The sequence below is a fragment of the Oncorhynchus keta genome, chromosome 36 (assembly GCF_023373465.1).
Source record: "Oncorhynchus keta strain PuntledgeMale-10-30-2019 chromosome 36, Oket_V2, whole genome shotgun sequence".
NCBI classification, from domain to species: Eukaryota; Metazoa; Chordata; class Actinopteri; order Salmoniformes; family Salmonidae; genus Oncorhynchus; species Oncorhynchus keta.
In genome coordinates, this window is record NC_068456.1 from 18,652,716 (window position 1) to 18,677,921 (window position 25,206).

Consider the following 25,206-nt stretch of genomic DNA (forward strand, 5'->3'; position numbering starts at 1 on the left):
GATACTGTGAGAGGTAGTTAGTAGGGTGTTCTTTAAAAGAGGGAAGGGGGATTGCTGAAAGTGCAGAAACAGCCAAAGTGGTGTGGTGATGAATGTGTGTCTGTGCGTGTGTGTGTGTTTTCTTTGGGCCAGAGACCTGTGTTCTCCCTGAATCAGGTTCTCAGCTCTTTTAAAAGAGCTCTTCCTGTGAGCCCACTCAGGAAATTGTTGCTGAGCACTTGGCAGTGGACTTGGACAATCCCAGAGGCTATGTGCGTTTTTTGTGTATGTGTTTGCTTGGAAACTTCTGTATGACTGTGTGTGTGCTTGGACACTTGTTTGTATTTGTGTGTGTGTGTGTGTGTGTGTGTGTGTGTGGGGGGGGGTTGTGACACTATTTTCCCAGCCTGTACCTCTGTGTTTTTCTGTCAGAACAAGCCCCTGTAATTGTTTAGTTCCATAAGTCCACTTAGAGTTACAGCTCACCAGTGTATTCAATAAGTGCCTCTGAGTGACTGTTTCCTCTGGCTCTCTCCTGGTTAGTTCTCCACTCAAATGTTGTTGATGTTGACCCTTCAACCTTCTCAACGGAGTTGACATTTCAGCCTTTTCAGTGGAGGGGGTCTAACATTGTGTCCATCAAAGAGATATTTTCATGACCTTTCACCCATGTATTATATATGTCAATGCTCCACTACGTCCCTGGCCATCACCTCCTCTGTGACCCCAGGGAAGGCTCATGACCATCACTGTCACCTGACACTATTTATCATCTCTCTAGGACCATACCTTTGGCCTCTCTGAACAAAAATATAAACACAACATGTAAAGTGTTGGTCTCATGTTTCATGAGCTGAAATAAAAGATCCCAGAAATGTTCCATACACACAAAAAGCTTATTTCTCTCAAATTGTGTGCACAATTGGCATGCTGACTGCAGGAATGTCCAGCAGAGCTGTTTCCAGATAATTTAATGTTCATTTATCTACCATAAGCCGTCTCCAATGTTATTTTAGAGAATTTGTCAGTACGTCCAACCAACCTCACAACCGCAGACCACGTGTAACCACTCCAGCCCAGGACCTCTACATCCGGCTTCTTCACCTGCGGGATCCTCTGAGACCAGCCACCCGGGCAGCTGATGAAACTGAGTTTTACTTCTGTAATAAAGCCCCTTTGTGAGTAAAATCATACTCTGATTGGCTGGGCCTGGCTCCCAAGTGAGTGGGCCTATGCCCTCTCAGGCCCACCCACGACTGCACCCCTGCCCAGTCATGTGAAATCCATAGATTAGGGCCTAATTAATTGATTTCAATTGACTAATTTCCTTATATGAGCTGCAGCTCAGTAAAATTGTTGAAATTGTTGCATGTTGCATTCATATTTTTGTTCAGCTTTGCACACTCTTGGCATTCTCTCAACCAGCTTCATGAGGTAGTCACCTGAAATGCATTTCAATTAACAGGTGTGCCTTGTTAAAAGTAAATTTTTTGGAACTTCTTTCCTTTTTAACGTGTTCGAGCCAATCAGTAGTGTTGTGACAAGGTAGGGGTGGTATACAGAAGATAGCCCTATTTGGTAAAAGACCAAGTCCATATTATGGGAACAACAGCTCATATAAGCAAAGAGAAACAACAGTCCATCATTACTTTAAGACATGAAGGTCAGTCAATACGGAAAATCGTTTCTTCAAGTACAGTTGCAAAAAAAAAGTGCTATGATGAAACTGGCTCTCATGAGGACCGCCACAGGAAAGGAAGACCCAGAGTCACCTCTGCTGCAGAGGTAACATCAACTGTTCAGAGGAGACTGCGTGAATCAGTCTTTGTGAGATGCAGAGTAGGTGAATGGATGATCTCCGCATGTGTTGTTCCTACCGTGAAGCATGGAGGAAGAGGTGAGATGGTGTGGGTGGGTTTTGCTGGTGACACTGTCAGTGATTTATTTAGAATTCAAGGCACACTTAACCAGCATGGCTACCACAGCATTCTGCAGCGATACGCCATCCCACCTGGTTTGCGCTTAATGTACTATCATTTGTTTTTCAACAAAACACACATCCAGGCTGCGTAAGTGCTATTTGACCAAGAAAGAGAGTGATTGAGTGCTGTATCAGATGACAATCACCCGACATCAACCCAGTTGATATGGTTTGGGATGAGTTGGACCGCAGAGTGAAGGACAAGCAGCCAAAAAGTGCTGAGTATATGTGGGAACCTTTTCAAGACTGTTGTAAAAGCGTTCTTCATGAAACTTGTTAAGAGAATGCCAAGAGTGTGCAAAGCTGTTATCATGGCAAAGGGTGGCTACTTTGAAGAATCTCAAATATATTTTGATTTGTTTAACACTTTTTTGGTTATTACATGATTCCATGTATTATTTCATAGTGTTGATGTCTTCACTATTATTCTACAATGTAGAAAATAGTATAAATAAAGGAAAACCCTTGAATGAGTAGGTGTGTCCAAACTTTTGACGGGTACTGTATATATTTATACATACTCCAGACTCCAACATTTCTCGTCTTAATACACCCGCAATAACATCTGCTAAATATGTGTATGCGACCAATAAAATGTGATTTGATTTTAGATGACACTGAGACAAAGAACAGAGCAGAATTGTTTTCCTATTTCAACCTTTTTAGCCAAAGTATTTTTGTAAGGAAAGCCAGGAAGTCTTGAACCGTCTAGTCTGGCTAATATCTAACTCTCCAAGTCCTCCTTACTTCAGAATCTGGAATGGCTCTTTGATGTTGTCGACAATGAAGAGGGCTGTGAAGTGGGCTTTGTTTTTACTGGTTGGCTCTCCCCTGTGTCTTTCTCACTGAAACACCCACACGCTCAGCCACACACAGCCCCCGAGAGCTGCCAATCTTTGAGAAGTCTCAACCCCCGAGGGCAAACATTTGAGAGAAACTAGTCTCACAATTGCTGAGCGAATATTGCATTAACAAACGCCCTCCTTTCCAGACCAGTGTGGTCACAGCTCTCCCTTCGCTGTGAGTCACGTGGACCGCATCAGCCAGGCCTGTCAGCATTAGAGAAGCTAATATGTCACTATGGCTTCTCTGGGATACCCCAGATATGACACACACAATACCTCAATAGAAATCCACTGATCAGTTAGGACACAGGGTTGAAGGTTATTATCAGTGTAAAGTACAAAAAATACTTTCAAGTACTACTTAAGTCATTTTTTGGGGTTTCTGCACTTTACTTTACTATTTATATTTTGGACAACTTTTACTTTTACTCCACTACATTTCCAAAGAAAATAATGTACTTTTTACTCCATACATTTTCCCTGCCACCCAAAAGTACTCATTACATGTTGAATGTTTAGCAGGATAGGAAACGGGTCCAATTCACGCACTTATTAAGAGAACAACCCTGGTCGCCCCGACTGCATCTGATCTGGCAGACTCACTAAATTATGTCGATTCTGCCTGAGAGTTGGAGTGAGCCGCTGGCTATCTGTAAATAATAATTGTGCCGTGTCATTTGCTTAATATAAAGGATTCGAAATTATTTATACTTTTACTTTTGATACTTAAGTATATTTTAGCAATTACATGTACTTTTAACACTTAAGTATATTTTAAACCAAGTAATGTAGACTTTTACTCAAGTAGTATTTTACTGGGTGACTTTCACTTTTACTTGAGTAATTTTCAATTAACTTAACCTTTTACTCAAGGATGAAAATTGGGTACTTTTTCCACCACTGGTTATTATGAGTCCAAGACAATGTAAATGAGATGAGCTGGGTGATTAGAGAGATGACGAGATGGAGAGATTACTGAGACAGTAATCAGGATAAAAGGAAGAGAAAGGCTGTGAAGTGGTGTGTGTGTGTGTGTGTGTGTGTGTGTGTGTGTGTGTGTGTGTGTGTGTGTGTGTGTGTGTACAGGGTTTAAATGTCAAACCTAATCACTGTAGAGAGAGATGAACTTTACACGTCACACACCTGGCAAGCGGATGCTGCTAGTTTCCCATTACTCCTGTTTTCTACTTCCTTTTTAATATGGCTTTTCAAAGTGAAGTTCAGCACATCTTTCTCCCTCTCACTTAGTCCCCTCCTCCCCTCCTGCCTATATTTTGCTGAGACAGTCCCCATGTCTCCTGAGTAACTGACCCACATTCCAGTGTGACAGGATACCCTTAGGGCAGGGGTGTCAAACTCATTCCACAGAGGGCTGAGTGTCTGCAGGTTTTTGGTTTTTGGTTTTTCCTTTCAATTAAGAGACAACCAGGTGAGGGGAGTTCCTTACTAATTAGTGAATTTTAATTCATCAGTCGAGTACAAGGGTTGTGCCAAAGCCCGCAGACACTCGGCTCTCCGTGGAATTTGTATTTGTATTTATTAGGGGAAGCAGCTACTCGTCCTAGGGTCCAAACAGAGTTTGACACATGTGCCTTAGGGCAGTGTTTCCCAACCCTGGTCCTCCAGTACCCCAAACAGTACACATTTTCATTGCAGCCAAGGACAAACACACCTCATTCAACTCATTGAGGGCTTGGTGATTAGTTGAATCAGGTGTGCTTGTCCAGGGTTACAATAGAAGTGTGTGCTGTTGGGGTTACTGGAGGACCAGGGTTGGAAAACGCTGCCTTAGTAGTAGTGTGTCTTTAGCTGTGTTTAGACAGGCAGCCCAATTCTGTTATTTTTTTTCACTAATTGGTCTTTTGCTCAATCAGATCAGCTGTAAAAATACATAAATAAAAAGATCTGATGTGAAAAGATCTGATATGATTCATCAAAATAGCTAAAAAGATAAGAATTGGGCTGGCAGTCTAAATGTGTATGGGGGTGAGAGCACATGTTTGCATGTCTGTATCTTTGTGTGTGCTGTGGGGTATCTGTGTTCAGCCTCAGGGTTTAGAGGGGTATCAGTCTCTGAACAGGGAAATCTCTGACCAATGAGAATTAATTGATGTTCCGCTCATCTGCATGTGTCTGTTTTTTTTGTTTGTTTGCTTTTGGTGTCTGGCCTTGACAGTCAGATTTTTGCACAGCGCTCGGAGATAGCACTCCCTCTACTGGTCATCATGTGTCCTTGCGGGGTACTATCCTTTACAATAAAGAGGATAGTCCCACATTTGCCTCAACCCTTGGTTCCTTAAGGTGAAGGTGATAATGCCATAGTTGATGAAAAGCAACTCTGGAAATCTGAACAGTTTTTTTTTCAACTCTGTGTTGTCATTTCTTGTTCCATTAAATCAAATCAAATCAAATGTTATTTGTCACATGCACCGAATACAACAGAATACGACTTAAGAGTGAAATTCTTACTTACAAGCACTTAACCATCAATGCCATTTTAAGAAAGATACCTAAAATGTTTGTTTTTTAAATGTACAAATAATTAAAGAGCAGCAGTAAAATAACAATAGCAAGGTTATATACAGGGGGTACCGGTACAGAGTCAATGTGCGGGGGCACTGGTCCGTCGAGGTAATATGTACATGTCGTTAGTTATTGAAGTGACTATGCATAGATAATAACAGAGAGTAGCAGCAGCGTAAAAGAGGAGGGGAGGGGGGGCAATGCAAATAGTCTGGGTAGGCATTTGATTAGATGTTCATGTGTCTTATGGCTTGGGGGTAGAAGCTGTTTAGAAGCCTCCTGGACCTAGACTTGGCATTCCAGGACCGCTTGCCGTGCGGTAGCAGAGAGAACAGTCTATGACTAGGGTGGCTGGAGTCTATGACAATTTTTAGGGCCTTCCTCCGACACCGCCTGGTATAGAGGTCCTGGATGGCAGGAAGCTTGGCCCCAGTGATAGACTTCTGTCAAGGACAGATGTTCACATTTAGTGTCTACATGTTAGATTGTCTTTTGGATGGGTCTGATGATGATTGGTGTGTGTCACCTCTCTTTTTCGTCTGTGTGTTTACAGGTGTGTGGTGTGTTGGCATGCCTCGTGGGGGATTCTGGGTAGAGTGCTAGCTTCCTAAAGATTGGCCAACAGGAGGAGAAGAGAACAGAGGAGGAGTGCCAACATGGCTCTGCCCGACAAACACAAAGTGAAACGCCAACGACTAGACAGAATCTGTGAAGGTAAGAGACACTTCTATTTTTGTACACTTAGGGAGAGAAAGGGTTCCAGAAGGGTTCTTTGGCTGTCTACATAAGATAACCCTTTTTGTAGAACCCTCTGTGCAAATCTATCGATGTGTCCTTGAGCAAGGCACTTAGCCCTAATTGCTCCTGTAAGTCGCTCTGGATAAGAGCATCTGCTAAATGATTCAAATGTAAAAATGTAAATGTAAAATGTTCTACATGGAAACATAAATGGTTCTTCAAAGGGTTCTCCTATGGGGACAGCCTTTTAGGTTCTAGATGGGAAAATATATATTTTTTTAAGTTCCAATGTACTTTCCCTCTGTTTCCTCCTCTGTCATACTGCTGAAACTGAATCACCCCACATTGAGACAAAGATGTTCTCAACCTGAGTCATATCTGTTCCACTGGAAGAGACTAAAGGAAGGATTTGCTGTAGTGTGCAGTTCATATAGTCCTAGTGGTTGTGAAGAGGATCTATTTTTCTCTCCTCTCCCTTTTTCTCCCCAATTTCGTGGTATCCAATTGGTAGTTACAGTCTTGTCCCATTGCTGCAACTCCCCTACAGACTTGAGAGAGGCGAAGGTCGAGAGCCATGTGTCCTCCAAACACGACCCTGCCAAGCCGCACTGCTTCTTGACACACTGCTCACTTAACCAGCTCACTTAGCCAGCCACACCAATGTGTCGGAGGAAACACTGTACAGCTGGCAGTTGAAGTCAGCTTGCAGGTGCCCGGTCCGCCACAAGGAGTCGCTAGGGCGCGATAGGACATGGAAATCCCAGGAGGCCAAACCCTCCCCTAACCCGGACGATGCTGGACCAATTGTGTGCCCCCTCATGTGTCTCCCGGTTGCGACAGGCTGTGACACAGCCTGGGATCGAACCCGGGTCTGTAGTGACACCTCAAGCATGTAGTGCCTTAGACAGCTGCGCCAATCGGCAGGCTCTCTCACTCTTTCTGTCTGTCTTTCTCTCTCTCTCGCTCTCTGTCTCTCTCTCTCGCTCGGTCTCTCGCTCTGTCTCTCTCTCGCTCTCTGATAGCTATAGCCCATCCATCAGCAGAGGTTATAGCAGTAAAGCCTGCTGTCAGCCCTGTGTTAGAAAGGACCTGGCCACGCTGGGTAGGGTCACAGTAGGAATGGTCCTGGCTCCTGTTCTCACTGTCTATTTGTCTGAGAGACAATATCAGTCGCCGTGACTGGATTAATCTCCTGTACTGAGAAGATCATGTCAGCAGAGATCATATTTGGCTCACAAAATAAGCTCGTCTTTGTGTGTGGGTGTGTGTGTGTGCATGTAGCCTGAATGTGTATATATAAATAGCCCATCAGGTATTTAAGCCCTATAACTTTGTCAGAATGTAGAAAGGGACTGAGTTAACCTGCTTCATGACGTAGCCCTCTATGTCATCATCATGCGTCACTTCACTATGCCGACTCATCACATCACTCTACCTTTTGTCTGCCTCCCTTCATGTTAACCGCAACACTACAAGTCAGTTAGAGAGATGGTTATTCACAACAGGGCCTGACTGACTTTCACGTTTAACTTTAGGAATGACTCAATCCAGCCAGAATTATCCATCTGTCACGAAACACAAGGCATTTTCCACTAAGAATGAGGTTTTCCAGGCTAATGGTGGAACTTCCCGGGAGAGCCAAATGGAGTCCCTGGGATAGTGTGGGTGAGAGGGAGTGAGAGAATGCATTTGCTACTTCCCCACCTCATGTGAAAGGAATTCGTAATACCTTCATAAGGGGTATTCAGGCTGGTGATTGTGTTACTATATTTTAGCCTTGCTGAGCTTTTGGGGGAACATCCACACACTGGCACCATTATTCATTAGTGATGGGGGGTAAAAATCCATACAGTTACATATCGGATATTATTTTTGACGATATATCCTATAGTATCGTTGTGACAATATTGCAATATTATTTTTGCGCAAGTTGGCTGTACCTGCACCAAAACTCCAGTATTTTCCTTCAAAGCTTGTTCTCCATCTTCTTTTTAAATAGGGAGCAAATTTGTTTCAACACTTATTTCCATGACTGATTGAAACTCGTTTTTCTCATGGCTCTCTCTTGTCCCTCTGCAGCAGACATATGGTTGGAACATCGAATTACAATCAAATCACAGTATGGAATCACAATGCATATAGAATCGTGAGAATCGCAATACATATCGTATCGGACCGTAAGTATTGTAAATTTGTGAGGTCCCCGGCAATTCCCATGGTAGACATACACACCACTTCCACCCCCTCGACTGTAGCTTTCCAGACCTGCAGCATGCCATGCCCTGCCTATAGTCTTTAACAACCTTTACTGTGTGAGAGACCCGTGGGACCAACGGCCCCGCCCAGCCCTCCAAACCACAGCATTGATGGTTGTCTTACAGGGCCTGGGAGAGAAAGTAAGGAACCTCAGGCCTGGCCAAGGAGAGAGGGAGGGAAGGAAGGGGGAGGGAGAGAGAGAGGGGGTATAGGAGGTGGACGTGGGTTGGCAAGAGACTCTTAAAATCTAGTTTGATGTTTCCAGATTGCTGTGCTGCTTGCTGCTGAGTAGAGACTTTGTAATAAAGAGAATCACTTCACCAAACGTTGGGATTGATTATGTACGCTAGGCTCTGACAGTCATTTTCTGTTTTATAAGAGCCACTGCGTGTGTGTAAATGTGTATGCGTATTTGTATGTGTGTGCTTGTGCATTGCAGGAAAGGCAAATGAACCTAGCACTACAGTACTGCACTATGCTCCTCTGCACCCCACTATCTCTACTTGTACATTCATCTTCTGCACATCTATCACGCCAGTGTTTAATTACTAAATTGAAATTATTTCACCACTATGGCCTATTTATTGCCGTTACCTCCCTAATCTTACTTCAATCAAATTTTATTTGTCACATACACATGGTTAGCAGATGTTAATGCGAGTGTAGCGAAATGCTTGTGCTTCTAGTTCCGACAATGCAGTAATAACCAACGAGTAATCTAACCTAACACTTCCACAACAACTACTTTATACACACACAAGTGTAAAGGGATGAAGAATATGTACATAAGGATATATGAATTGGTGATGGTACAGAACGGCATAGGCAAGATGCAGTAGATGGTATCGAGTACAGTATATACATATGAGATGAGTGATGTAGGGTATGTAAACATTATATTTAGTGGCATTGTTTAAAGTGGCTAGTGATACATTTTTTACATACATTTTTCCATTATTAAAGTGGCTGGAGTTGAGTCAGTATGTTGGCAGCAGCCACTCAATGTTAGTGGTGGCTGTTTAACAGTCTGATGGCCTTGAGATAGAAGCTGTTTTTCAGTCTCTCGGTCCCTGCTTTGATGCACATGTACTGACCTCGCCTTCTGGATGATAGCGGGGTGAACAGGCAGTGGCTCGGGTGGTTGTTGTCCTTGATGATCTTTATGGCCTTCCTGTGACATCGGGTGGTGTAGGTGTCCTGGAGGTCAGGTAGTTTTCCCCCAGTGACCAAAAAAGCCGATACTGATTAATCTGCCGATTTTAAATAAATAAAAAATTAAAAAAAATAAAGGTATTTGTAATAATGACAATTACAACAATACTGAATGAACACTTATTTTAACTTAATACAATACATCAATAAAATCAATTTGGCCTCAAATAAAATGAAATGTTCAATTTGGTTTAAATAATGCAAAAAGAAAGTGTTGGAGAAGAAAGTAAAAGTACGATATGTGCCATGTAAGAAAGCTAACGTTTAAGTTCCTTGCTCAGAACAGGAGAACATATGAAAGCTGGTGGTTCCTTTTACATTTACATTTATGTCATTTAGCAGACGCTCTTATCCAGAGCGACTTACAAATTGATGCATTCACCTTATGACATCCAATGGAACAGCCACATTACAATAGTGCATCTAAATCTTTTAAGGGGGGTGAGAAGGATTACTTTATCCTATCCTAGGTATTCCTTAAAGAGGTGGGGTTTCAGGTTTTAACATGAGTCTTCAATATTCCCAGGTAAGAAGTTTTAGGTTGTAGTTATTATAGGAATTATAGGACAATTTCTCTCTATACGATTTGTATTTCATATACCTTTGACTATTGGATGTTCTTATAGGCACTTTAGTATTGCCAGTGTAACAGTATAGCTTCCGTCCCTCTCCTCGCCCCTACCTGGGCTTGATCCAGGAATACATCGACAACAGCCACCCTCGAAGCAGCATTACCTATCGCTCCACAAAAGCTGCGGGGGGAACAACAACTCCAAGTCTCAGAGCGAGTGACGTTTGAAACGCTATTAGTGCGCACCCAGCTAACTAGCTAGCCATTTCACATCGGTTACACCAGCCTAATCTCAGGAGTTGATAGGCTGGAATTCATAAACAGCTCAATGCTTGAAGCACAGCGACGAGCTGCTGGCAAAACGCATGAAAGTGCTGTTTGACTGAATGCTTACGAGCCTGCTGGTGCCTACCATCGCTCAGTCAGACTGCTCTATCAAATCATAGACTTAATTATAATACAATAACACACAGAAATATGAGCCTTAGGTCATTAATATGGTCGAATCCAGAAACTACCATCTCGAAAACAAGACGTTTATTCTTTCAGTGAAATACGGAACCGTTCCCTATTTTATCCAACGGGTGGCATCCCTAAGTCTAAATATTCCTGTTACATTGCACAACCTTCAATGTTATGTCATAATTACGTAAAATTCTGGCAAATTCGGCAGCCCAAACTGTTGCATATACCCTGACTCTGCGTGCAATGAACGCAAGAGAAGTGACACACTTTCACCTGGTTAATATTGCCTGCTAACCTGGATTTCTTTTAGCAAAATATGCAGGTTTGAAAAGATATACTTTTGTGTGTTGAAAGGCATTGATATTTATGGTTACGTACAGTCGTGCAACGATTGTGCTTTTTTCGCAAATGCACTTTTGTTAAATCATCCCCCGTTTGGCGAAGTTGGCTGTCTTTGTTAGGAAGAAATGGTCTTCACAGAGTTCGCAACGAGCCAGGTTAGCAGGCAATATTAACTAAATATGCAGGTTTAAAAATATATACTTGTGTATTGATTTTAAGAAAGGCATTGCTGTTTATGGTTAGGTACACATTGGAGCAAGACAGTCCTTTTTCGCAAATACGCAATGTAATCAGGTGGTTAGAGCGTTGGACTAGTTAACTGTAAGATTGCAAGATTGAATCCCCAAGCTGACAAGGGAAAAATCTGTCATTCTGCCCCTGAACAAGGCAGTTAACCCACCGTTCCTAGGCCGTCATTGAAAATAAGAATGTGTTCTTAACTAACTTGCCTAGTTAAATAAAGGTGTAAAAAATAAAAATAATAATAAAATATCGGCCAAATCGGTGTCCAAAAATACAGATTTCCGATTGTTATGAAAACTTGAAATCAGCCCGAATTAATCAGCCATTCCGATTAATCGGTCGAACTCTACTCTGGAGAGCCTTACGGTTGTGGGCAGAGCAGTTAGTGTACCTGGCGGTGTTACAGCCTGACAGGAGTGCTTTTGGTGACAAGCCAAATTTCTTCAGCCTCCTGAGGTTGAAGAGGCGCTGCTGCGCCTTCTTCACCACGCTGTCTGTGTTTGTGGACCAATTCAGTTTGTCCGTGATGTGTACGTCGAGGAACTTAAAACGTACTACCCTCTCCACTACTGTCCCGTCGATTTGGATAGGGGGGTGCTACCTCTGCTGTTTCCTGAAGTCCACGATCATCTCCTTTGTTTTGGTGACGTTGAGTGTGAGGTTATTTTCCTGACACCACACTTCGAGGGCCCTCACCTCCTCCCTGTAGGCTGTCTCGTCGTTGTTGGTAATCAAGCCTACCACTGTAGTGTTGTCTGCAAACTTGATGATTGAGTTGGAGGCGTGCATGGCCACGCAGTCGTGGTTGCACAGGGAGTGCAGGAGAGGGCTCAGAACGCACCCTTGTGGGGCCCCAGTGTTGAGGATCAGTGGGGTGGAGATGTTGTTACCTACGTGAGGGTAGGTAACAACACCTGGGGGCGGCCCGTCAGGAAGTCCAGTACCCAGTTGCACAGGGCGGGGTCGAGACCCAGGGTCTCGAGCTTGATGATGAGTTTGGAGGGTACTATGGTGTCGATAAACAGCATTCTCACATAGGTATTTCTCTTGTCCAGATGGGTTGGGGCAGTGTGCAGTGTGTTTGAGATTGCATCGTCTGTGGACCTATTGGAGCGGTAAGTACATTGTAGTGGGTCTAGGGTGTCAGGTAGGGTGTCAGGTATGGTCCTTGAGTGCTACTGGGCGGTAGTCGTTTAGCTCAGTTACCTTAGCTTTCTTGGGAACAGGAACAATGGTGGCCCTCTTGAAGCATGTGGGAACAGCAGACTGGGATAAGGAGTGATTGAAATGTCCCTAAACACACAAGCCAGCTGGTCTGCGCATGCTCTGAGGACGCGGCTGTGGATGCTGTCTGGACCTGCTTCCTTGCGAGGGTTAACACATTTAAATGTTTTATTCACGTCGGCTGCAGTGAAGGAGAGTCCGCATGTTTTGGTAGAGGGCCGTGTCAAGTGGCACTGTGTTGTCCTGAAAGCGGGCAAAAAAGTGATTTAGTCTGTCTGGGAGAAAGACATCCGGGTCCGCGACAGGGCTGATTTTCTTTTTGTAATCCGTGTGTAACAGTATAACTTTAGACCGTTCCCTCGCCCATACCCGGGCGCGAACCAGGGACCCTCTGCACACATCAACAGTCACCCACGAAGCATCGTTACCCATCGCTCCACAAAAGCCACGGCCCTTGCAGAGCAAGGTGAACCACTACTTCAAGGTCTCAGAGCAAGTGACGTCACCGATTGAAACACTATTTAGCGCGCACCACCGCTAACTAAGCTAGCGTTTCACATCCGTTACACGTGATTGACTGTAGACCCTGCCACATACCTCTTGTGTCTGAGTCGTTGAATTGCAACTCTACTTTGTCTCTATACTGACGCTTAGCTTGTTTGATTGCCTTGCGGAGGGAATAGCTACACTGTTTGTATTCAAACGCTTTCAGTTTCGCGCGAATGCTGCCATCAATCTACGGTTTCTGGTTTGGGAATGTTTTAATAGTTGCTGTGGGTACGACATCGCCGATGCACTTGCTAATGAACTCGCTCACCGAATCAGCGTATTCGTCAATGTTGTTGTTTGACGCAATGCGGAACACATCCCAATCCACGTGATCGAAGCAATCTTGAAGCGTGGAATCAGATTGGTCAGACCAGCGTTGAACAGACCTTAGCACGGAAGGTTCCTGTTTTAGTTTCTGTCTATAGGCTGGAAGCAACAAAATGGAGTCGTGGTCAGCTTTTCTGAAAGGAGGGTGGGGGAGGGCCTTATATGCGTCACGGAAGTTAGAATAACAATGATCCAGGGTTTTACCAGCCCTGGTTGCACAATCGATATGCTGATAGAATTTAGGGAGTCTTTTTTTCAGATTAGCCTTGTTAAAATCCCCAGCTACAATGAATGCAGCCTCAGGATATGTGGTTTCCAGTTTACATAGAGTCAAATAAAGTTATTTCAGGGCCATTGATGTGTCTGCTTGGGGGGAATATATGTGGCTGTGATTATAATCGAAGAGAATTCTCTTGGTAAATAATGCGGTCGACATTTGATTGTGAGGAATTCTAAGTCAGGTGAACAGAAGGACTTGAGTTCCTGTATGTTGTTATGATCACACCACGTCTCGTTAATCATAAGGCATACCGCCCCTCTTCTTACCAGGAAGATGCTTGTTTCTGTCGGCGCGATGCGTGAAGAAACCAGCTGGCTGCACCGACTTCCGATAGCATGTCTCGAGTGAGCCATGTTTCCGTGCTGCAAACACACTGTACATAGACTTTTCTATTGTGTTATTGACTGTACGGTTGTTTACTCCATGTGTAACTCTGTGTTGTTCGTGTCGCACTTCTTTGCTTTATCTTGGCGAGGTCGCAGTTGTAAATGAGAACTTGTTCTCAACTGGCCTACTTGGTTAAATAAAGGTGATAGTAATAATAACTATTTGCTTCTTTGTGTGGATATCTGAACACGTGCCATTTGAAACCTTTCTGTCCTTTTTCTTTTTCTGTATAAAATAGACCAAAGAGAAACAGAGGCGATCTTTAAATAAGAGGCTCACTCCTCTGCCAAGCGGGGGTGGGGGTGGTCTTCTAACCCCCATAATGCATCTCTCCCCGCCAGTCAGAAATGAGAGCTACATGTGTATCCCTGGCCGGTCCAACATTTACATTACATTTAAGTCATTTAGCAGACGCTCTTATCCAGAGCGACTTACAAATTGGTGCATTCACCTTATGACATCCAGTGGAACAGCCACTTTACAATAGTGCATCTAAATCTTTTAAGGGGGGTGAGAAGGATTACTTTATCCTATCCTAGGTATTCCTTAAAGAGGTGGGGTTTCAGGTGTCTCCGAAAGGTGGTGATTGACTCCGCTGTCCTGGCGTCGTGAGGGAGTTTGTTCCACCATTGGGGGCCAGAGCAGCGAACAGTTTTGACTGGGCTGAGCGGGAACTGTACTTCCTCAGTGGTAGGGAGGCGAGCAGGCCAGAGGTGGATGAACGCAGTGCCCTTGTTTGGGTGTAGGGCCTGATCAGAGTCTGGAGGTACTGAGGTGCCGTTCCCCTCACAGCTCCGTAGGCAAGCACCATGGTCTTGTAGCGGATGCGAGCTTCAACTGGAAGCCAGTGGAGAGAGCGGAGGAGCGGGGTGACGTGAGAGAACTTGGGAAGGTTGAACACCAGACGGGCTGCGGCGTTCTGGATGAGTTGTAGGGGTTTAATGGCACAGGCAGGGAGCCCAGCCAACAGCGAGTTGCAGTAATCAAGACGGGAGATGACAAGTGCCTGGATTAGGACCTGCGCCGCTTCCTGTGTGAGGCAGGGTCGTACTCTGCGGATGTTGTAGAGCATGAACCTACAGGAACGGGACACCGCCTTGATGTTAGTTGAGAACGACAGGGTGTTGTCCAGGATCACGCCAAGGTTCTTAGCGCTCTGGGAGGAGGACACAATGGAGTTGTCAACCGTGATGGCGAGATCATGGAACGGGCAGTCCTTCCCCGGGAGGAAGAGGAGCTCCGTCTTGCTGAGGTTCAGCTTGAGGTGGTGATCCGTCATCCACACTGATATGTCTGCCAGACATGCAGAGATGCGATTCGCCACCTGGTCATCAGAAGGGGGAAAGGAGAAGATTAATTGTGTGTCGTCTGCATAGCAATGATAGGAGAGACCATGTGAGGTTATGACAGAGCCAAGTGACTTGGTGTATAGCGAGAATAAGAGAGGGCCTAGAACAGAGCCCTGGGGGACACCAGTGGTGAGAGCGCGTGGTGAGGAGACAGATTCTCGCCACGCCACCTGGTAGGAGCGACCTGTCAGGTAGGACGCAATCCAAGCGTGGGCCGCGCCGGAGATGCCCAACTCGGAGAGGGTGGAGAGGAGGATCTGATGGTTCACAGTATCGAAAGGCAGCCGATAGGTCTAGAAGGATGAGAGCAGAGGAGAGAGAGTTAGCTTTAGCAGTGCGGAGCGCCTCCGTGATACAGAGAAGAGCAGTCTCAGTTGAATGACTAGTCTTGAAACCTGACTGATTTGGATCAAGAAGGTCATTCTGAGAGAGATAGCGGTAGAGCTGGCCAAGGACGGCACGCTCAAGAGTTTTGGAGAGAAAAGAGAGAAGGGATACTGGTCTGTAGTTGTTGACATCGGAGGGATCGAGTGTAGGTTTTTTCAGAAGGGGTGCAACTCTCGCTCTCTTGAAGACGGAAGGGACGTAGCCAGCGGTCAGGGATGAGTTGATGAGCGAGGTGAGGTAAGGGAGAAGGTCTCCGGAAATGGTCTGGAGAAGAGAGGAGGGGATAGGGTCAAGCGGGCAGGTTGTTGGGCGGCCGGCCGTCACAAGACGCGAGATTTCATCTGGAGAGAGAGGGGAGAAAGAGGTCAGAGCATAGGGTAAGGCAGTGTGAGCAGAACCAGCAGTGTCGTTTGACTTAGCAAACGAGGATCGGATGTCGTCGACCTTCTTTTCAAAATGGTTGACGAAGTCATCTGCAGAGAGGGAGGAGGGGGGAGGATTCAGGAGGGAGGAGAAGGTGGCAAAGAGCTTCCTAGGGTTAGAGGCAGATGCTTGGAATTTAGAATGGTAGAAAGTGGCTTTAGCAGCAGAGACAGAGGAGGAAAATGTAGAGAGAAGGGAGTGAAAGGATGCCAGGTCCGCAGGGAGCGAGTTTTCCTCCATTTCCGCTCGGCTGCCCGGAGCCCTGTTCTGTGAGCTCGCAATGAGTCGTCGAGCCACGGAGCGGGAGGGGAGGACCGAGCCGGCCTGGAGGATAGGGGACATAGGGAGTCAAAGGATGCAGAAAGGGAGGAGAGGAGGGTTGAGGAGGCAGAATCAGGAGATAGGTTGGAGAAGGTTTGAGCAGAGGGAAGAGATGATAGGATGGAAGAGGAGAGAGTAGCGGGGGAGAGAGAGCGAAGGTTGGGACGGAGCGATACCATCCGAGTAGGGGCAGTGTGGGAAGTGTTGGATGAGAGCGAGAGGGAAAAGGATACAAGGTAGTGGTCGGAGACTTGGAGGAGTTGCAATGAGGTTAGTGGAAGAACAGCATCTAGTAAAGATGAGGTCAAGCGTATTGCCTGCCTTGTGAGTAGGGGGGAAGGTGAGAGGGTGAGGTCAAAAGAGGAGAGGAGTGGAAAGAAGGAGGCAGAGAGGAATGAGTCAAAGGTAGACGTGGGGAGGTTAAAGTCGCCCAGAACTGTGAGAGGTGAGCCGTCCTCAGGAAAGGAGCTTATCAAGGCATCAAGCTCATTGATGAACTCTCCAAGGGAACCTGGAGGGCGATAAATGTTAAGGATGTTAAGCTTGAAAGGGCTGGTAACTGTGACAGCATGGAATTCAAAGGAGGCGATAGACAGATGGGTAAGGGGAGAAAGAGAGAAAGACCACTTGGGAGAGATGAGGATCCCGGTGCCACCACCCCGCTGACCAGAAGCTCTCGGGGTGTGCGAGAACACGTGGGCGGACGAGGAGAGAGCAGTAGGAGTAGCAGTGTTATCTGTGGTGATCCATGTTTCCGTCAGTGCCAAGAAGTCGAGGGACTGGAGGGAGGCATAGGCTGAGATGAACTCTGCCTTGTTGGCCGCAGATCGGCAGTTCCAGAGGCTACCGGAGACCTGGAACTCCACGTGTGTCGTACGCGCTGGGACCACCAGATTAGGGTGGCCGCGGCCACGCGGTGTGGAGCGTTTGTATGGTCTGTGCAGAGAGGAGAGAACAGGGATAGACAGACACATAGTTGACAGGCTACAGAAGAGGCTACGCTAATGCAAGGAGATTGGAATGACAAGTGGACTACACGTCTCGAATGTTCAGAAAGTTAAGCTTACGTAGCAAGAATCTTATTGACTAAAATGATTAAAATGATACAGTACTGCTGAAGTAGGCTAGCTGGCAGTGGCTGCGTTGTTGACTTTTTAGGCTAGCTGGCAGTGGCTGCGTTGTTGACACTACACTAATCAAGTCGTTCCGTTGAGTGTAATAGTTTCTACAGTGCTGCTATTCGGGGGCTAGCTGGCTAGCTAGCAGTGTTGATTACGTTACGTTGCGTTAAAAGAACGACAATAGCTGGCTAGCTAACCTAGAAAATCGCTCTAGACTACACAATTATCTTTGATACAAAGACGGCTATGTAGCTAGCTATGTAGCTAGCTACGATCAAACAAATCAAACCGCTGTGTCCAAGCCACTAACCCTTCACCCTGGGAAGCAGAATGTTTTCAACTCACTTTATTGGTGGATATAATACACACACAGCCAATTGGCCAGTGTTCACTCGTGTTTTCAGTGTAACATTTATATTGTTCATTCAGGTGTTAAATTAACACTCATGAGTCTAAAATAAAAAACAGTGTTGGTGTTACTAACCATTGTTAAACCAAAACCATGCTCATTATTATCATATATCCCAGCATTTTTTGAATATGTATGTTTTTGATTAATTCATGTTATGCTACTCAAATATACATAACATACATTTTACTAAACTAATCCAATCTATTACTTTGACTTATTGCACCCATTACTGAAATGGTTGTTCCAGTTTAGATGGTTTAGGTAGTCCCATATCTTAGTCTTCCCAACCCGGCAGTCATTCTGAATGCAGGTTGCAAGTGAATACAAATTCCAAATGTTGGATATCCCCACTCTGGCTGAATTCCAATAGTAATTACAAATCACTTTGCAAGCCAGCATAATGTGACTTGCAGGCCTGATTTTGCATTTCAGGCTACTGCATTAGGGTAAACTAGGCCCCCAAAATAAGGCCTTATGAAATACGTGTTGTATTTTGTTAAATAATTACATTTTTATGATAATATATTCACTTAGGATCTCACTTGGTGAAGGCCTCAGGGCTGAAAATGGATGAATGCAACAACCATGTCTCTGTCACTAACAAATACGGTCATGGGTGGCAACTCTACAATTTACTAAAGGCAAGGCACTCTGGGAAATATGCAAATAAGGATTAACACTAAGCAGTGTGTTAATTTAACAATGAAACGTGTGGACCTGTATATACACTGGACCAGTGTTGATTTAACACTGGAGAATTTGCAGTGCTTATAAAACTGGGGTTTTGCTTCGTGGCTATTGGTTGATTTGGCAACAGCAGTGTTTCCTCTGTTTACAGACAATTAGGTCATTCTACCAGAGATAATGGCCCTGTTCTGCTGCAATGCAGCTCTGAAACTAACTGTGTGGTAAATTATGGTTATTGAGGAACTTTACACATTGTGGAGGGGTGAATCAGGTTATGAACATGCGATGGAAAACCATGTGAAGTAGGCCATACATGATGTAGATTAGTGATGTAATTTATTTGTTTAAATTACATTTATTTTACCTTTATTTAACCAGGCAAGTCAGTTAAGAACAAATTCTTATTTTCAATGGCGGCCTGAACTGCCTGTTCAGGGGCAGAGCGACAGATTTGTACCTTGTCAGCTCGGGGGTTTGAACTTGCAACCTTCTGGTTACTAGTCCAACGCTCTAACCACTAGGCTACCCTGCCACCCCTTGATAGACACGTTTTGAGACGATGAACCCTCAAGTATTATACATATTGTTGTTTTTACGACTTCTTTTAGACTATCATGCACGGTACATAATTCCAAACAACCACGCTTGTTAAGTACTTAAATGTGTAGCGTGTTCTTCTCAAGCATAATGATATGGTTATTTTAAGACAGACCAAGGAAATGCAGTCTAAAACAATATTTTAAAACCTCCCAGAGTCTGAGGCAAGAAATGTTCTGCACAGGCACATTTTTATTTCCTTAATTAGAACAAGTTTGACAAGGTAAACAAACCAGCTGCTTGAATCTATTACCAGAATCGTGGAACTGAAGCATGAAATAGTCAATATGAATTTGATGAATGAAAACAAGATTGGTCTTTGTAAGGATGACAGACACGGACCATCATGGCACGGTGTGATTGAATATTCCATCACTCAGCTTTCTAAATGAAACCAAACTAACCACATTTCTTTTCTCAGAATAACCGTGTCAATAGAATCTCTGTTTATATTGGACTATTGATTGCATTGTTAAAGATCCTGATGAGTAGTAACTGTGTTTTGCCTAGAGTGGACACTAGATTCATTATTGCTGTTCTCTGAAGTGAAGGGCTTCTGTTTGGCCTTAATAAAGGCGTCCATGGGGGGTGCTTAGGCGTAACCTCCTTACCCCTAAAGGAAACAGTCCGATTAGTGTCCAAAGAGTATGTAGACTCAGACACATTAGTCAAGAATAACAACTCAAATGATTCACTAAGGCGTACTCGGTTTGTAAACAGGTGAAGGGCTTGCATGTTTTAGGAATGAAAGTTACAAAATGGACCTTTAATGAGGAGACAGTGAGACAACGTCTTCTGTCAGACATCAGTTGTCATCTGCATATGACAAGTGACTGCATCATCCTATGCTTGGCCCAGCTGCAGTGGCTTGCTGCCCGACCTCGCCCTCCCCTCCAGCCCACCTCTCAAACACTGCAGCGCCCCCTCCCTCACCCCCTTGTCCCGTCTGTCTGCTCCATCTGTGTACCCAGCATGCTCTGGTTTGGCTACTGCTATGGCTGCAGGGTAGCACTCCAGAAGCCAGTGCCACGATATTTAGTCAGACCTAAGTGACGTTGTAAGCAGAAGGTGTGAAGGTGAGGGGAGAGCAGAGATGGGGGAGGGGGAGGAGGTGAGGGTGATGGTAATAACTAGATGGGGAATGTGGTTCTTCTCACATACATGTACATGTTAAGAATTCTCACAAATGTGTGTTGTAAAATGAGTTCATTTAGGAATTAAGGTTTCAAAATGTCTAATCTTTGTAAGAGGGTCACTTAAAACATGGACTACCAATTTGCAGCACCTGCCTGGATAATGTATGGCAGCACATTTACAGCAGATGGTAAACCATTCGTTGGCTGTTGCAGTGAAGAGGTGAGGGGTATTTGTGTAATCAGCCAGGAAAATATAGGAGAGGTATCCTGATGGCTTTTTCCCCAATAGGGGAGCCTTGTACCAGACTGTAAGCAGCCCAAGCCCCTGATACACCCATCCCCCTTTTTCCTAGCATCCAGTCAGGTTATGAACATCCCAAGCAACCATATCCCCCCCCCCCTGGGTTTTGTTCCAGGCTCCCAGCCAAGACCCACAGCCACTTTATGGGCTTATGGAGAGGGACATGAAGTATTGTGTGTTGGGGGAGGAGAAGAACTCATCTGGTGTCCATAATCTCACAAATCCCAGGGAAGGAGGACCATCGTTTGAGTGTCCAGGCTGGAGGAAAGATGACTGTGTGTGTGTGTGTGTGTGTGTGTGTGTGTGTGTGTGTGTGTGTGTGTGTGTGTGTGTGTGTGTGTGTGTGTGTGTGTGTGTGTGTGTGTGTGTGTGTGTGTGTGTCATACAGTATTTATAGGAGTTAGCTTGTGTGTGTGGTAGCGGTCAATTCTTGGAAATGAGTTCTCATAAAACAAGTCACATCTACTGCAAAGAGAAAACAATAGGCTGTTCTAAAAGAACTGTGTCTGTTCTGGTTTGGGCTGGAAGGGGGAGGGGCTGAGGGGAGATTGTGACAGTGGCGAGATGTGCATTGTGGGATGCAGGATCTGACAGTGGGAGAATCTCAATTGCATTTCCTTGACTCCTCACATCCTCTATCAACGCCATCTTCACAAAAGTCATTAGAGGAGAGGGTCAGAGGGGAGGCACCTCTGACTTTCTCATGCAATAGGTTTTGAGAACGAAGCACCGCCGTAGCACGTTATATTTTACAGTGAACACTGCAGAAGTTAACTCCTTCCTCTGCTACGCTTTCGTCCGCATGAGGCTATAATACGTTGACTTGCTTTTTTTTGTCCCCCCCCCCAGTTTTATCATTGGAATATGATACAAAATGAGGCAACGGGTGAATTAGGACCATGTTGACGCCTCCGAGCGGTCAGGTAGGCTGTTTGGAGTGTTTATCCGACTGGATATAAAATATATATACAGTACCAGTCAAAAGTTTGGACACACCTACTCATTCCAGGATTTTTTTTTATTTTGACTATTTTATACATTATAGAATAATAGTGCAGACATCACAACTATGAAATAACACATATGGAATCATGTAGTAACCATAAAATTGTTAAACAAATATATATATTTGAGATTGTTTGAGGTTGCCACCTTTTGCCAAGATGACAGCTTTACTCACTCTTGGCATTCTCTCAACCAGCTTCATGAGGTAGTCACCTGGAATGCATTTCAACAGGTGTGTCTTGTTAAAAGTAATTACTGCCCTTCTTAATGTGTTTGTGCCAATCCGTTGTGTTGTGACAAGGTTGGGTTTATATACAGAAGATAGCCCTATTTGGTAAAAGAACTAGCCCATATTATGGCAAGAACAGCTCAAATAAGCAAAGAGAAATGACTATCCATCATTACTTTAAGACATGAAGGTCGGTCAATCCGGAAAATTTCAACGACTTTGAAAGTTTCTTCAAGTGAAGTCGCAAAAACCATCCAGCGCTATGATGAAACTGGCTCTCATGAGGACCACCACAGGAAAAGAAGACCCAGAGTTACCTCTGCTGCAGAGGACAAGTTCATTAGAGTTAATAGCATCAGAAAGTGCAGTCCCGTATCTTTGTGACGCGGAGTAGGTGAATGGATGATCTCCTCGTTTGGTTCCCACCATGAAGCATGGCGGAGGAAGTGTGATGGTGTGGGGGTGCGTTTCTAGTGACACTGTCAGTGATTGATTTAGAATTAAGGCACACTTAACCAGCGTGGCTACCACAGCATTCTGCAGCGATACGCCATTCCATCAGGTTTGCGTTTATTGGGACTATTATTTATTTTTCAACAGGACAATGACCAGACACACCTCCAGGCTGCGTAAGGGCTATTTGACCAAGAAGGAGAGTGATGGAGTGCTGCATCAGATGACCCGAACTCAACCCAATTGAGATGGTTTGGGATGAGTTGGACTGCAGAGTGAAGGGAAAGTAGCCAACAAGTGCTCAGCATATGTGGGAACTCCTTCCAGGTGAAGCTCCTGAGTGGCACAGTGGTCTAAGGCACTGCATCTCAGTGCAAGAAGCGCCACTACAGTCCCTGGTTCAAATCCAGGCTGTATCACATCCGGCTGTGATGGGGAGTCCCATAGGGCGGTGCACAATTGGCCCAGCATCATCCGGGGTAGGCCGTCATTGCAAATAAGAATTTGTTCTTAACTGACTTGCCTGGTTAAATAAAGGTCAAATAAATCAAAAGAAGCAGGTTGAGAGAAAGCCAGGAGTGTGCTGTCATCAAGGCAAAAGGTGGCTACTTCAAATAATCTAAACATATTTTGATTTGTTTAACATGATTCCATATGTGTTATTTCATAGTTTTGATGTCTTCACTATTATTCTACAATATAGAAAATAAAGAAAAACCATTGAATGAGTAGGTGTGTCCAATGACTGGTACTGTGTATATATATATTTATATATAAATATATATATATATATATATATAAAACCAAGGTTGTGCCCCTGGAATATTCTATTATTCTATAGATATATTCATATGGGCAGAATATTGTATATAAATTAGTTCATATGGTTATATGAAAGCTGAAGGCTAAAAACAGCCTATTCTACACTGAGTGTACAAAACATGAATAACACCAGCTCTTTCCATGATATAGACTGACCAGGTGAATCCAGGTGAAAGCTATGTTCCCATATTGATGTCACTTGTTCAATCCGCTGCGATCAGTGTAGATGAAGGGGAGGAGACAGTTTAAAGAAGGATTTTTAAGCCTTGAGACTATTGAGACATGGATTGTGTATGTGTGCCATTCAGAGAGTGAATGGGCAAGACAAAAGATTTAAGTGCCTTTGAACGGGGTATGGTAGTAGGTGTGTCACGAAGTCGATGCCTCTCCTTGTTCGGGCGATGTTCGGCGGTCGACGTCGCCTGTCTTCTAGTCAACGCCGATCCATTTTTCATTTTCCATTTGTTTTGTCTCGTTTTCCCACACACCTGGTTCTCATTTCCCTCATTATGTATTGTGTATTTAACCCTTTGTTCCCTCCATGTCTTTGTGTGGTATTGTTTATTGTAAGTGCTTGTGCACATTTTGTTTGACTGGTGAGCGTCGGGTTATTGTGACGATATTTGTATTTCTTATGCCGTTGGTTTTACTATTAAACTGCTCCGGCTATTATCAAGTTCTGCTCTCCTGCGTCTGACTTCCCTGCCACCAGATACGCACCCCTTACAGAATACCACACCATCTACATGGAGTCAGAAAGAGCAGGAGCCCCTGGTATGAGGAAAGAGGAGCGCGTCCAGGAGCAAGTGACGGTTATCCAACATCTTGGCGTCGCGTTGGACCGCGTCGTGCAGACAATGGACCTCTGGGAGAGACAGAGTTCCTCCAGCGCCCCCACCAGCACAACCGGGGTTACCACTACTCGTCCCTCCTGCATCCAGTCCCAGTGGGATGCGTCTCGACCTTCCCAGGGAGTGTGATGGGACGGCGACACGGTGCCAGGGTTTCCTGTTACAGCTGGACTTATACCTGAGCACCGTTTACCCGGCTCCCTCGAGAAGGGAGAGGGTGTCCGTCCTCATTTCGTGCCTCTTGGGGAGAGCTCTGGAGTAGGCTAATGCCGTATGGGGAGAAGGAGATACGGCGTTGGATGACTTCGAGGAGTTCACCCGCCGCTTCCGGGCGGTCTACGACCACCCTCCCGAGGGTAGAGCGGCAGGTGAACGTCTATTCCACCTGTGGCAGAGGACGAGGAGCACACAGGAGTTTGCTTTGGACTTTCAGACCCTGGCCGCCAGAGCGGGATGGATCGACCACTATCGCTGCAGTTTGCACGAGGACGTCCGTCGAGAGTTGGCCTGCAGAGACACCACCCTTACTTTCGGCCAGCTGGTGGATCTGTCCATTCGGCTGGATAACTTGCTGGCTACCCGTGGACGTCCAGATCGGGGTCTGTCGGTTCCATCCCCCAGCACCACCACTCCGATGCCCATGGAGCTGGGAGGTGCTGCGCTCAGGGAGACCGGAAGAGATTCCGTCTCGTGCACCATCTGTGGCCGCAGAGGTCACACTGCCGGTCGGTGCCAGGTTGGTTCCTCTGGGAGTCAAGGCAGCAGGCAGGGCACTCTGCTCCTAAAAACCAATGAGGAGATGGCAGAGGTGGGACTTGCAGCGTGTGAAGCGTCACAAATAGTTCTATTTTAGCACCTGGCCACGCAGATGCTCGTGAGCAGTTTGTTTTGCATTGCTCGTGCCTGTAACACGAGTGGTGTGGTCAGCATGTTACTGCCCTACCGGTCAGTCATGAGTCATGACTGCAGTAAAATTCCACGCAGTAAAATTCCACGTGACTGTTGTGTCACGGTAATCTCCTTATATGCACTCGGGACATGCTTTGGTAGTACCCAACTCGCTAGTGGCCTGGTACTCAAGGCTCTATTGTCCTTCTAACCACTCTGACATCAATTGCAATCAAAAATCACATCAAACACTGATCATCAAAACAGTATAGTGTTTTTAAAACTCACCTCACTGTGATTGA

General features: G+C 45.2%; 1 protein-coding gene across 1 annotated transcript in view; it reads left to right on the forward strand.

Moving 5' to 3' along the window:
- LOC118369749 (C-terminal-binding protein 2) overlaps window positions 1–25,206 on the forward strand; it is a 110,798-nt gene that overhangs the window by 20,769 nt on the left and 64,823 nt on the right. Inside the window, exon 2 of the mRNA XM_052498620.1 lies at window positions 5,882–6,042. Within this exon, the coding sequence (XP_052354580.1) occupies window positions 5,985–6,042 (58 nt within the window). The 5' untranslated portion in view covers window positions 5,882–5,984. The remainder of the gene's footprint in view (window positions 1–5,881; window positions 6,043–25,206) is intronic.